The sequence below is a fragment of the Equus caballus genome, chromosome 13 (genome assembly GCF_041296265.1).
Source record: "Equus caballus isolate H_3958 breed thoroughbred chromosome 13, TB-T2T, whole genome shotgun sequence".
Lineage (NCBI taxonomy): Eukaryota > Metazoa > Chordata > Mammalia > Perissodactyla > Equidae > Equus > Equus caballus.
The window spans coordinates 7,731,555-7,743,685 of record NC_091696.1 but is presented as its reverse complement, the minus strand read 5'-3'; the positions used below and the strand labels follow the sequence as shown (position 1 = coordinate 7,743,685).

Here is a 12,131-nt window from a genome sequence, read left to right as displayed (position 1 = left end):
AATTTTACTTTCTTTCTTTTTTTTTTTTATCTGAGGAAGACTCACCCCAATCTAACATCCATTGCCAACCTTCCTCTTTTACTGCTTGAGGAAGATTAGCCCTGAGCTAACATCAGTGCCAGTCTTCCTCTATTTTGTTTGTGGGTCACCGCCACAGCTTGGCTGATGAGTGGAGCAGGTCTGTGTCTGGGATCCAAATCTGTGAACCCAGGTTGCTGAAGGGGCGCACCCCAAATTTAACTACTACACCAGGGAGTCGGCCCCAATTTTAGTAATTCTTTATATCTCACCAGTTACTAGTGAGTAGCCCTTACTCTATTTTTAAAATGTCTACAAAGTATCACATCATTTTTCTATATGAAACCAAATAAAGCATTAAATTGTTCACGATCCATCACATGGTCTCCAGCCTGGGGGACCACAGAGCAAAGCTTCTACGCCTCCCTTCTGCCTTAACCTGACTTAGGGGAACAAAGGTATGTATAGGGGGCTCAAGGGAGACTGAACACAACAGCCTATTACATTTTCTATTAAGTGCTTCCGGACCACAGCAAGGTTAGCTACAAAAAGAGGGTCCCCACAGAACCCGTGTCAGTTGCTGTTTATTTTCTTAAAACAATGGAGTTACAAATACTTGCAAAAAGTTTAAGTTCTGGTCTTTAAATGGTAGCTTTTCCAGCTAATATCAAGTAGATATCTGCTCTCTGTGAGTACTCTGATGCTTAATAAAGCTTGTGCGCCAACTGAAAGATTTCCCGCACCTATCGCATCTATAGGGTCTCTCTCCAGTATGAATGACCTCGTGTCGATGAAGGTTTGCCTTAAAACTAAAAGTTTTCCCACATTCTCTACATTCAAAGAATTCCTCCTTGGTATGGATTCTTTGATGCTGAATGAGATCTACGTTCCGGCCAAAGGATTCTCCACATTCACGGCACTTATGAGTGTTGTGTTTAGTGTGAATCTGTTGATGGCTCATGAGGGTTGAATGGCGACCAAAGGCTTTTCCACATTCAAGGCATTTATGGGGCTTTTCTCCACTATGGATCAACTGATGTCGAATAAGGGTTGAATTCTGACTAAACGTTCTTTCACATTCACTACATTTGTAGGGTTTTTCTTTGGTGTGGATTCTCTTGTGTTCAACAAGATATGCCATCTGACGGAAAAATTTTCCACAGTCATGACATTTATACGGCTTTTGTTGAGAATGACACTGTTTATGGACACTGAGCGCAGACTTCTGTTTGAAGGCCTGCCCACACACGTCACACTCAAAGGGATAGTCTGAAGTGTGCATTCTTTGATGTCGAACAAAATTGGCCTGACGCCTGAAGACTCTTCCACAGTCACTACATTCATAAGATTTCGCATTTGTAAGAATCTGCTTGTGCCTCCAAAGCAATGATCTGTGATGGAAGCGTTTTCCATATTCATCACATTTGCCCCACTTCCTTCTTGTTTGAGCATTCTGACCTTGGATAAGGTTAAGGTTTTGAAGGAAGTCCTTACTGCGTTTACCACCAACAGTAGGGAGTGCAAGTCTGTAAACGTCCACAAATTCATTACATTTATGTAATTTTTCTGAAGGTATTTTGGCCGTTTTCGGCTTTACCACTGATATCTTACGTGATTCTAAATCTTCAGACATTTTCTGCTTTCGAGGTAGCTTTTTCATCTTGTATCTGGCTTCAGAACCTAGCCAAATAAAAAAAATATACATAAATGACCTGTCCACCACAGAACGAAAAAAGGAAGAGAAGCCAACTATTTGTGATATCAGACACTCAAATGAAGCTAAGAAGTGTTCCCCTAGTGACATCATCATACTGAAGTGGCCAAAATTCTTATTTTCACAGGACTCTTGGCTCTCCTAACAGAAAGAGCTCTGGACATCAACTAACCAACTAAAACATGCACAAGAACCTGTATCAGAGAAGGCAACGACTGAGCAAACCCATCACCATCAAAGGAAAAACAACTTACTCTAGGCACTCAGTAGTGTCACATAAATACAGGGGAAATAGGAAATATTAAAAAAAGCAGCATTTTATACTTTCTAGATAAGTATGTTTTTAATAATTCTGGAGGAAACAACTCCTTAAAAATGGAGAAAGTATAAGATAGAATCGAAAAGGAACTAGAGTGGGAGGTACAAAAGCCAATGGAACAGAGCAATGGTTCTCAACCAATGGTGGTGTTGCCTCCTGGGGGATATTTGACAACGTCTGGAGACATTTTTGGTTGTCACAACTGGGGCGGTGCTACTGGAATCTAATGGGTAGAGGCCAGGGATGCTGCTAAACATCCTACAATGCACAGGACAGCTCCCCCACAACAAAGAATCTTCCAGCCCCAAATGTCAACAGTGCCGAGGTTGAGAAACCACAGGGTAGAGGGATGTGAAAAAGGGTAGAAGCAGCAATCAGGTCACAGCAAGTAGTTAGAAGTAGGTATATCAAGAAACACCGAGGGAATATGAAAAACAAAACGAAAGCAAGGGAACAAGAGAAAAGATAAGAAATGAGGGTAGAATAAAGGAGTATCTAGGATGGCATAAGAGCTGTCAGGAAAGACCAGACCAGCTGCCTCAGAGAAGCACTTTACTGCACTAGAAAGAGGAGGAGCTTTGCAGACTTGAAATTAATTCCCAACTCGCAATCCACTGACTGTGTAACAGATATCTTAATCTTTCAGTTTCTCTATCTGGAAAATGGGGTGATGGTCACACCTACCGCCATCAGAGGGCAGTAGGGACGAACAAGTGGGAGAACATATGCCAAACACCTGGCTCAGCATCGGGGACACAGAAGGGGCTTCATTAACGTTCCTTCCCTTCCGCTGCAAGATTTCCACTGGACCGGGTCTTCTCCTCACCCACCTGGGCAAGCACTACCGGAAGCCTTCCTAGTCCCAGCTCTTGGCAGATCCAGGATCCACGGCTCTTCCCACTGCTCCAGCTGACAGATCACCTCAGGTTTGGGAAACTGAAATCCTACTCACGGGGAAGTAAATGGGATGTGGTGGTTAGTGAGTTACAGAGAGATGTCCTAGAGCTCAGCTGGACCCCTCCGGGTTGACAATGGCAGCAAAGATAAGGAGACTAATCAAAAGGGCTGGTGAGAACAGAAATCGGCACAGTCTTTGTGAAAATCTGGCAATCTTTACTGACAGCCTGAACAACAGCCACAGCCTAGGATGTGGTGATTTCACTCCTACAAATACAGACGGTCCCTGACTTACAGTTTTTTTGACTTTAAGCGATATGTATTCAATATAAACTGTACTTCAAATTTTGAATTTCCATCTTTTCCCGGGTTAGCGATATGCAGTATGACACTCTCTCGTGAACCGCAGCTCCCAGTCAGCCATGTGATCATGAGGTCAAACAACCAATACACTTATAACATTCTGTACCCCGACAACCACTCTGTTTGTCAATTTCAGCACACTTTTCAATAAACTACATGAGATATTCAACACTTTATTATAAAACAGACTTTGCTTTAGATGATTTTGCCCAACTGTAGGCTAATGTAGGGGTTCTGAGCACGTTTAAGGGAGGCCAGGCTAAGCCATGACGTTCAGTAGCTTAGGTGTATTAAATGCATTTTCAACTTATGATATTTTCAAATTACAAGGGGTTTATCAGGATGTAAACCCATCATAAGTCGAGGAAGACCTATACAGTGTAAGGAAAAATTAGGACAAAGATTAATCTACCAGAGATGTTCAGCAGAGTTATAACAGAGCAAAACTGGAAATAAAATAAACTAAATGTCAACAGGGGAATCATTAAAGTGTAACATTTTAACACGAGGGGCAAAAAGTATTAGGCAGATAAAAATCCACGTGTTCAAAGAATATTTATTAAAATAAAAAAACTCCCTATATATTTTAAAGCAGACTACAAAACTCATGTAAAGTATGATCCAAATTTTATTTTTAAAAACTATATATGTGTGTGTATATGTATATAAGTGTACATGTATATGAAAAGATGAGGGAAAAGTACACCAAAATCTGAACATGGGTTATATCTGGGCAGTGGGCATGTCGATGATTTTTATTTTCTACTCTATCATTGAAAAATCATTCGGTGATATATATTAAGAGATTTAAAAGCGCCATACTATTTAACTCCAAAATTCCACTTCTGGGAATATATCTTGGGGAATAATCAGAAATTGATACAAGGACTTATAGTCAGAAACATCCATTGGAACATCATAATACAGAAAATGATAAACACACGAGGAAATTAGCAAACAAAAAGCCAAGCTGAACACCCCCAATGGGAAAATGAAATATTATGGATCATACAGTAGACTTATATTATGATCATTTACTATATTTGTGGGGGCTTTTAATAACAGAGGGAAAATGCTGATGCTATAATGTTAAGTTTTAAGGGTTTATAGAATTATACAAAGAATACGCTCAGCTACATTTTTTACAAGCATGGGGGGAAAAAACCGGAAGGAAATCTTCCCAAATAGTGTTAGCCCTGAATGTTTTCCCCGGGCCTCATACTTTCCTATACCTTCCATGATTTCAAAGTATGCTCTTGTAATGCTTTTAAAAGGAAAATACACATTAAAAAATCCAGAGGTGGGTGGACAATCACACAAGAGGTAGTCAAGACGCTATGCCAAGAGTGTCAGTGGGGAAGTCAAACTGTGGCCCCAGAAAGAAAACTATTTATTGAGGAAACTCCCACAGTAGGAGACTCTGCATTGGAACAAGACAAAAGCAGGCTCCTGGGAAGATGGAAGCAGTGAAGGGTCGGAAATGAAGTCAGTTAAGAAGCATTTTCTGGGTGCCCAGTGATGTCGCAAACAAGGAAGGAACCCAATTCCAAAGAGAAGAAAGAAAAAGACTTTTCAAGAGAAAAAGAAGCTAGCCTTTGGAATCCAAATCAGCCATAATCTTTTCACCTCCTAGAGGTCTTATAGACGGGAGGATGCAGGGGCACGGGGGGACACAGATTAAGCAGCCCTGACTTCTAAAACAAAAGGAAACTACTCATTGTCCACGATCCCTTATTTGAAAACCTTGAGACCAGATGTGTTTCAGGATTCAGGAATTTTCCCAAATCTTACAAAGGTGACTTGGTGTGTATATTTTCTATCACGTCCCACCCCCACAGGGTTTGGAACTGTACTTAATCAACCACACTCATATTTCTGACGCTAAATATATAGATACAAAGACCAAGTGGGAAAAATAAGGATGACAAATAGCTTCCTGTAGGATGAAATCAGGTTTTACCACCTGATGACTTCCAGTTGGGTCTTGTAGCCAAATGAGTTATGAAAAAACTTCTGGTTTTCAGAGCTTTTTCCGATTTTGGAATTGCAGGTGAGAGACTGAGGACTCGTGCAGACACTCAGAGAACTCAAAGCCAAATCTTCAAGTCGAGTCCTTACCCAGCAAGATGAGGTTTCCGTAATTCTCCAGCATCACATCTCTGTAGAGGTCCTTTTGAGCCCAGTCGAGTTGGTTCCACTCTTCTCTGGTGAAGAACAGAGCCACATCCTCAAAGGACAGCAACTCCTAAAAACAAAGTGACTAATTACAGCTTCCATTCTTACAATAACTTTGTGAACTATTATTATCATTCTACAATATTCTATTTGATGACGTGAAGTGACTTGGCCGAGCTCATTCAATTATTAAGTAGATTCAGGGCTCAACTCAAGTCTTCTGACCGTCAGGCCATGCTCCTTCTTTCTTCTATACTACAGTCAACAAACTTTTTCTCTAGAGGGCCAGATGGTAAATATTTTAGGTTTCTCGAGCCGTTTGGTCTCTGCTGAAATTATTCTGCTCTGCTGCTACAGCCCAAATGCAGCCACAGACAACAGAAAGCGAATGGGCGTGGCTGTGTGCCAATAAAATGTTACTAACAGTTCCAGGTCAGTTTGCTCTATACAATACTACCTTTGACAAATAATATATTTCTTCGGCTCCAGGTTCCCTTAGGAAAAAGATGGCACACTCAAATGAGGTTACTGAGGATAGGTTAGTGAGCAGACTATTCACAAAGGAATGGACAGGCTTAAAGGAAACCAAGAAGGCATGCTGAAGCACACAGGGACTGGCTATCATGGGGAACCATTACCCACGAGCTCTGAAGGGGAAGGTAGGAGAGTGGTTATTGGAATCCAGACAGCTGTTGGAGAGGGAGCAAGACTGGAGGCCGGGGCCTTAGAGGAATGCGGCCACTATCATCCTGCAGCCCAGCAGGGAGGGAGCTGTAGGAATAAACACCCAACATCAATTTCCTCCAGGCCTCTGGTCCCCTGACCCCCTCCATTCCATTTCCAAAAGCCAATCAGGAGCCAGAGGGCAAGGGAGCCCATTGATGGTAAATATAAAGGGCAGCTTCCCAGGGCACAGACCAAAGGAGGGATGAGTGGAGAGAGATCCAGAGGGGGCAAACAGAGATTCTTTAGCACAATGTACATGGTAGAAATTTCCATCTGCAATTGTGTGTTCAGCCCCTGTGGGCTGGGAACAGAAGGTGCCCCACTCACACACTCTTGCAGCTCTTGGAGCAGAGAGGCCATGTCTGCGCCCCCCGCCCCCCTCCTCTTACGAGACATTGTGTGGGTTCACAGGGTGTTTGTGTAGGGAAGGAGCGATCATTAAAAGGAAATAGGCACCCCATCTGAGAAACTTCACGTAGCTAGCTCCGCTCTGAAGACAGACAACAGAATCTCTCAAATTATCTTTCTTTCCTCCGCACGAAAGCTGACTTCCAGGGTTACGGTTTCAAGCCCTCTCTTCCACCATCCCGAATGGCCCTCCTTTACCACAGCTGCCCTGCAGGTCTCCTCAGCCTGACCCCAACTCAGTGTTTGCATTCTCGGCAGCTACGTGAAGGTTAACAATCGCTAGGGCATAACATGGTTCCATCTCCCATCAAGTTCTCTCTGTACATTTAGGTTTATAGTTGGGCCCTTAACGTTGCTCAACAATTCTGGCTCTCATATTTCTCACCAGTGGTACTCTACACCCTTATCACTCTTGTTCCTTCATGAAACACTTACTGAGCACTGATAAGTTGCTAGCCTTCATGCTATATGCCAGTATAAAAATGAATAAAGCTTACAGCTCCTGCAGAGGCCACAGGATATAGTTATTCAGGCTGTGCACTGCTCACGTCTCGAGGACACCATTCACATTACAGTTGTGTGAATGTGCCCCCCTACAGTTGCTAAGTGCACAACCTGTACAACGGCCTAGCAGCCTTGATCTCTGCTCTAGGGAGTGAATGGCCCACGGTGGAAGATGGAGAAGTCAAGTTGGTAATGATTCAGAGGTCAATGATCCCGTGGGAGGTAACTAGAGGGGGCTGTGAGGACATGTTGCTCACCCTCACCCCCTCTCTTTCAGGGTGCACTGCCCAGTTACGTCCCAGAAAAGAGCCACAGGGCACGTGGTCTTTAACTCCTCTCACACTCCCACTATCTTCCCTAGACATTACCCACATTTTCTCTCATCCTCCTCTCTTCTCCCTCAGAGGAAGTGGTTGCCCTTCTAGAAATCCCTCCTCCTCTGCCTTTGATTCCATTCTCTCACGTCTCCTCCAGGGTCTCAATCTAAAGACGATGACTCTTCCTTTTCGATACCTTTACCCTCTTTTCCCTTGTGATACTGTGATTTACAATAAGAAATATATATTTGGTCTTTATTCCTGTTTCTGGCACAGAGCTCCTAAAACCCTTAGAATTTCCTAAGGCATAAGAACAAAGGAGCATCCTTTCGGTCTTTTGACCCAGGTTTCCAAAATAGCTCCAGAGCCATGTAAGTGAAAAGAATGTCTCGTGACTCATAACAACTCCCTTTCAACCACACCTAAGTTCATGTTAATGATGTGACCTCTGGAAAGCTCCTAAGGATGGGGGCTGGTTGCCAGGGGACCACCCATGTGATTAGATCTTTCATCCCCGCTCCAACACCTTTGGGGAGGAGAAAGGAGCTGGAGTTTGAATGATTCCATCAATCACGCCTCTGTAACGAACCTCCATAAAAACCCCAAAACAGGGGGAGGTACTGGGAGGCAGGGCATGCCTGGAGAGAGCATGGAAACTCTGCACCTCTTCCCACAAACCTTGTCCTGTGCATCTCTCCTATCTGGCTGTTCCTGAGTATATTCTTTTATAATAAACCAGTAATCTAGTAAATAAACTGTTTTTCTGAGTTGTGTGAGCCACTCTAGCAAATCAATGGAAACCAAGGAGGGGGATGTGAAAATCCAGTTTATAGCCAGTTGGTCAGAAGCACAGGTGACAACCTGCCACAAGGACTATACTGAGGAAGCGGAGGAGGACCCACAGCTCACCTTCCACCGGGCTGTCAGGAACACAGCTTCCATGGCCTGGTCTCCGAGGTGGGGCAGGATCCCAGCCATCAGGCTAGGCTGAAGGAGAAAAAAGAATGAGTAAGGCCAGCCTGACATTGAAGCTCTCTCACTAGGCAGCCCTGGGACAGGGAATTCCAATGGGCTCGACAAATTTCAGCTAATACAGTCACTGTGTTTGGTGTTGGGAAATGTGATAAAATGAAAGGAGCCACTAGCATAGTCTTTTTAGGAATTTTTGAAGCTAGCTCAATTTCCAAAGCTTTATTCAAGTGAACCTGTGGCTCTGCCCTCCGCTTCTCCCTAGATTATGTTCTGCAGGACCACACTGAGAGACGGAACACACAAAAGGACCAGAGCGTAGATAAAAATAGAACTCTGACCCACAATGTGCAGCAACCAGCCCAGAGCCCAAACCACAACCAACGCAGCAACAGCCCCCAAATCAGGACCTGCTCAATAACTTCCAGCTTATCTCTAATATGCTCCCCCTACTCCGATTTAAGACCAACAGAGAAAGTCAAATATGCTCCCCTACCTATAGGATGTCCGCTACCATCTATCTAACCTGCCTCCAGCTTTCCCAAGCCAACAACCTCTAGACTGGGCATATCTGAGCTTTCCCCTTTCTCCCCACTCTAAAATTCTCCTTTGCCTGCCTTTGAGTCTCTGCCAAACACAAGCGATGGCGGCCAACTCCTTTGCTAGAGCAGGCTCTGAATGAAGTCTTTGCTTGGGGTGGTCACTGGGGTGGTCCTCCTTTGTTTCTACATCATACATAATCAGCTCAGAGGGTAAAAATGATTTTAGGGCCGTTATCAAAGATTTCAGGCTATATATTATATACAGAGAGGTACTCACTGTCTAAAGAAAATTCAGAGAGCTTTACCTGATATGAATGTTTTATCAATGGAGAAACAAACTGTAAAGGAGGAGACTTCAAAACTGAAAGTGTTCGAAGGTGGGCTCTCAGCAGTTCAGCTCAGTGTATAAAGCATGTGAGGGGTAGCAGAACATGCCACCCCAAAATACGACTGTAGGAGCTAGGGACACGCCATCCCAAAATAATCGGCTGTGGAATATCGGTTATTTTGAGCTGCAGGCACTTGAAAAACCGCAAATACAGAGAGGCTTTCTCTCATGGAATTAAGAAGGACCCCTAAAAGAGGAAGACACAATGGACTCTGCGTGGCTAACCAGGCCCTAAAAGAAAACAGTCAAGCAGCCACGCCAGGACTGAGGTGCAGCCACATACTCTGTTCTCAGAAAAACCACAAATCCTATCTGAAACCCAGCGCTCCTTCCTGACAGAAGGCCAGAAGCCTGACACAGCTGATTTTAGAACACTAGTATCCAGAGGGGAACCAAAGAATCAGAGGCCTTTCAACACAATCCCTGGGCTCTGTGGTCTTGCCTTTATAAGCTCTGCCCTCGCACGCCCTCCCTGGAGGGTACTTTTGATTTGTTCTGGAGGCTGCATCTCCCCGGTTTGCAAACTATATGAGCAACAACGTTTTCCTAACTAAATTCTTGGATTGTAGATATTTTTATTGACATTCTGAACTCCCCTTATTTGCCTAAAAACAGATCCTCCAAAAGGAACTCAATTATCATAAATCACTTCCCTGGGAGTTTCATCAACCAGGGAAGATTGACTCATCGCAGGAGAGAATAGAAGTCGACACCACACCCAGACAAACTGTCACAAGCCATCAGACCTCCCATCTATTCTTCTAGGGTCCATTCTTCTTTCCTAAGAATCATTTACTCTCCTCCAAGATCCCCACTCCCCTTTCCCTATTAACACGGTATTTAGGTCTGAATTCTAAGCCACTTCAGGAGTTACTCCTTTCCCCACCTCTGTATCGCCCACGCATGCATGAGGCATACAAGCTAATAAACTTCTGTTTTTCTTTAATCTTTTATTGCAGGGGTCTCAGCTAAGAATTCAGAAGGGTAGAGAGAAAATTATTTTTCTTCCCCTGCACGTAAGAGGAAGTACATCGTTTTCTACTGTGACTGGTTACTAGATGCTTGCAATCCTTCGAGAAGAGCAGCACTGTACAAGTTTACTTGTCTGTAGCTGATTGGCTAGGAAGATGCAAGGTCACCCTGATGTCAAGAAAGCTTAAGTTTCCTTTAACAATAGATAGAGTCAGCATTTGGGGGAAATTAGGACAGTTTAGGTTTCAGTTCCCTGGCGATGGGTGGTTGCCCTAGGAGTATTCCCAAACTGTGGTCTCAATTTTGGTTTTCCTTTAACACTATAAATTCAATATTGTTACTCTCAGGAAGCACAGTGATGGAATACAGAGGATTTTCTTTTCTTTTTTTCCTTGTACTTTTCTGGCCACCAGTGAACCTTGGTTTATGTAATTGCATTTTTAAGAAAGTCCCTCACACACTGTTCACGTTCCCTAAAAACACTGTTTGGGAAACCCTCTTTAGCAGGGAGGGACCCCAGAAAATGTCCTGATCAATGGCTCCCCGGCTGGGGAGGGGCCTCATCCCTTTCACTACGTAAACTATATTATCTATTGTGAACGCTTTGCGTTTGGAAGTCAGACTCTAAAATGCCATCTCGCAAGGGTAAAAACAAGGCACCAGACCCCACGTGGAGTCACTCATGCTAAGCCCCAGTCACCACACCAGGAAACTGTATACTTCACCTAATTACACTTTCGGCCTCTCCCAGGAGTGAAATCTTAAACTAGTCCCTCTAGAACTACCTGGTCAGCACTAGTGAGGTCATCTGCCTGAGAGACTCCTGCCAGCCCCTAACGGCAGGTAACCTTGCCACAACCAATCCGCTTTTTGCTAGTGTAACTTCCTCGACCCGCTCCCTTCTGTCTGTAAGTCTTGGACTTTGCATAACTCCTCGGGGGCTCCTTTCCATCCGCTACATGGGATGCTGCCCATTCATGAATCGTTGAACAAAGCCGAGAAAATCTTTAAGATTTACTCAGTTGAATTTGTTTTTTAACAACAATAATGGGAACCCCTTAAACTTTTAATCGCATCTCGTTTTCCCCCGTAACCAAACCAAACCAAACAGGATCAATCGACCATTCATTGATCCGACTCTGCTCTTCCGAATGCCAAAGACCTGACACAGCGGAAAATATCCAAAGCTGGCGTCTTCAGGAAGACTCTCCATCAATGCAACTTCCCCTGAAGGCCCAGGGGTCTCTCGAGTCCTGACACCTGCCCCGCCCAGCCCATCAGACTAGCTCCTTTCTTCCCAAACCTGCTCCGCGCCTCCGACTCTCCGCGGCGCCGCCTCCTCCAGGAAGTTCTCAGTGCCCACCTGCAGCGGCCATGGGGGCTGGGCTCCCCTGTCGAAAGGCCGAGACGAACCGGGAATCCGCTCACGGTCGCCCAGCTAACTCCCACCTGAGGGCGTGAACGCGGAAGGTCCCGGCGCCTCTCATTCGTCCCATTAGCGCGCACCGAGCAGAGGGTCCCCGCCCACGTACCTTCTAGGAACCGCGGAGGCTCCGCAACTCTCTGGTCGGGTTGAGAGCGGCGGCCTCCCTCTCGCGCACCCACGCCCCCGGCCCGGCCAATCAACGGCCGCAAAGGGCGCCAGCTCGGCCACGTGACTTCCAGGCCCGCCCCGGCCGGGTCTCGCCCGCTCGGGCATCCAGAATTTCTAGTAAGGATCGCCGTGGCTTTTAAAAATGCTGCTACCAAAACCCTCCTGTTTCACACCAACTGCATCAGTATCTCCAGGGGTAGGACCTCGTGCAGTTGGATGTTTATA

At 44.9% G+C, this 12,131-nt stretch overlaps 1 protein-coding gene across 35 annotated transcripts in view; it reads right to left on the bottom strand.

The window, feature by feature from the left end:
• Window positions 1–586: 586 nt before the first annotated feature.
• ZNF789 (zinc finger protein 789) overlaps window positions 587–12,131 on the bottom strand; it is a 31,621-nt gene continuing 20,076 nt past the window's right edge. For 18 of the 35 annotated variants that reach the window (XM_070231618.1, XM_070231608.1, XM_070231610.1 and 15 more), the window contains 4 exons: window positions 8,351–8,428; window positions 5,430–5,556; window positions 2,882–2,995; window positions 587–1,698 (listed from right to left, as the gene is read on the bottom strand). In XM_070231618.1, the coding sequence (XP_070087719.1) occupies window positions 686–1,698; window positions 2,882–2,995; window positions 5,430–5,556; window positions 8,351–8,428 (1,332 nt within the window). In that variant the 3' untranslated portion in view covers window positions 587–685. Of the gene's footprint in view, window positions 1,699–2,881; window positions 2,996–5,429; window positions 5,557–6,124; window positions 6,258–8,350; window positions 8,429–11,615; window positions 11,919–12,131 lie in introns of those variants that run through there. The other 17 variants (XM_070231612.1, XM_070231614.1, XM_070231617.1 and 14 more) reach the window with 8 other exon arrangements.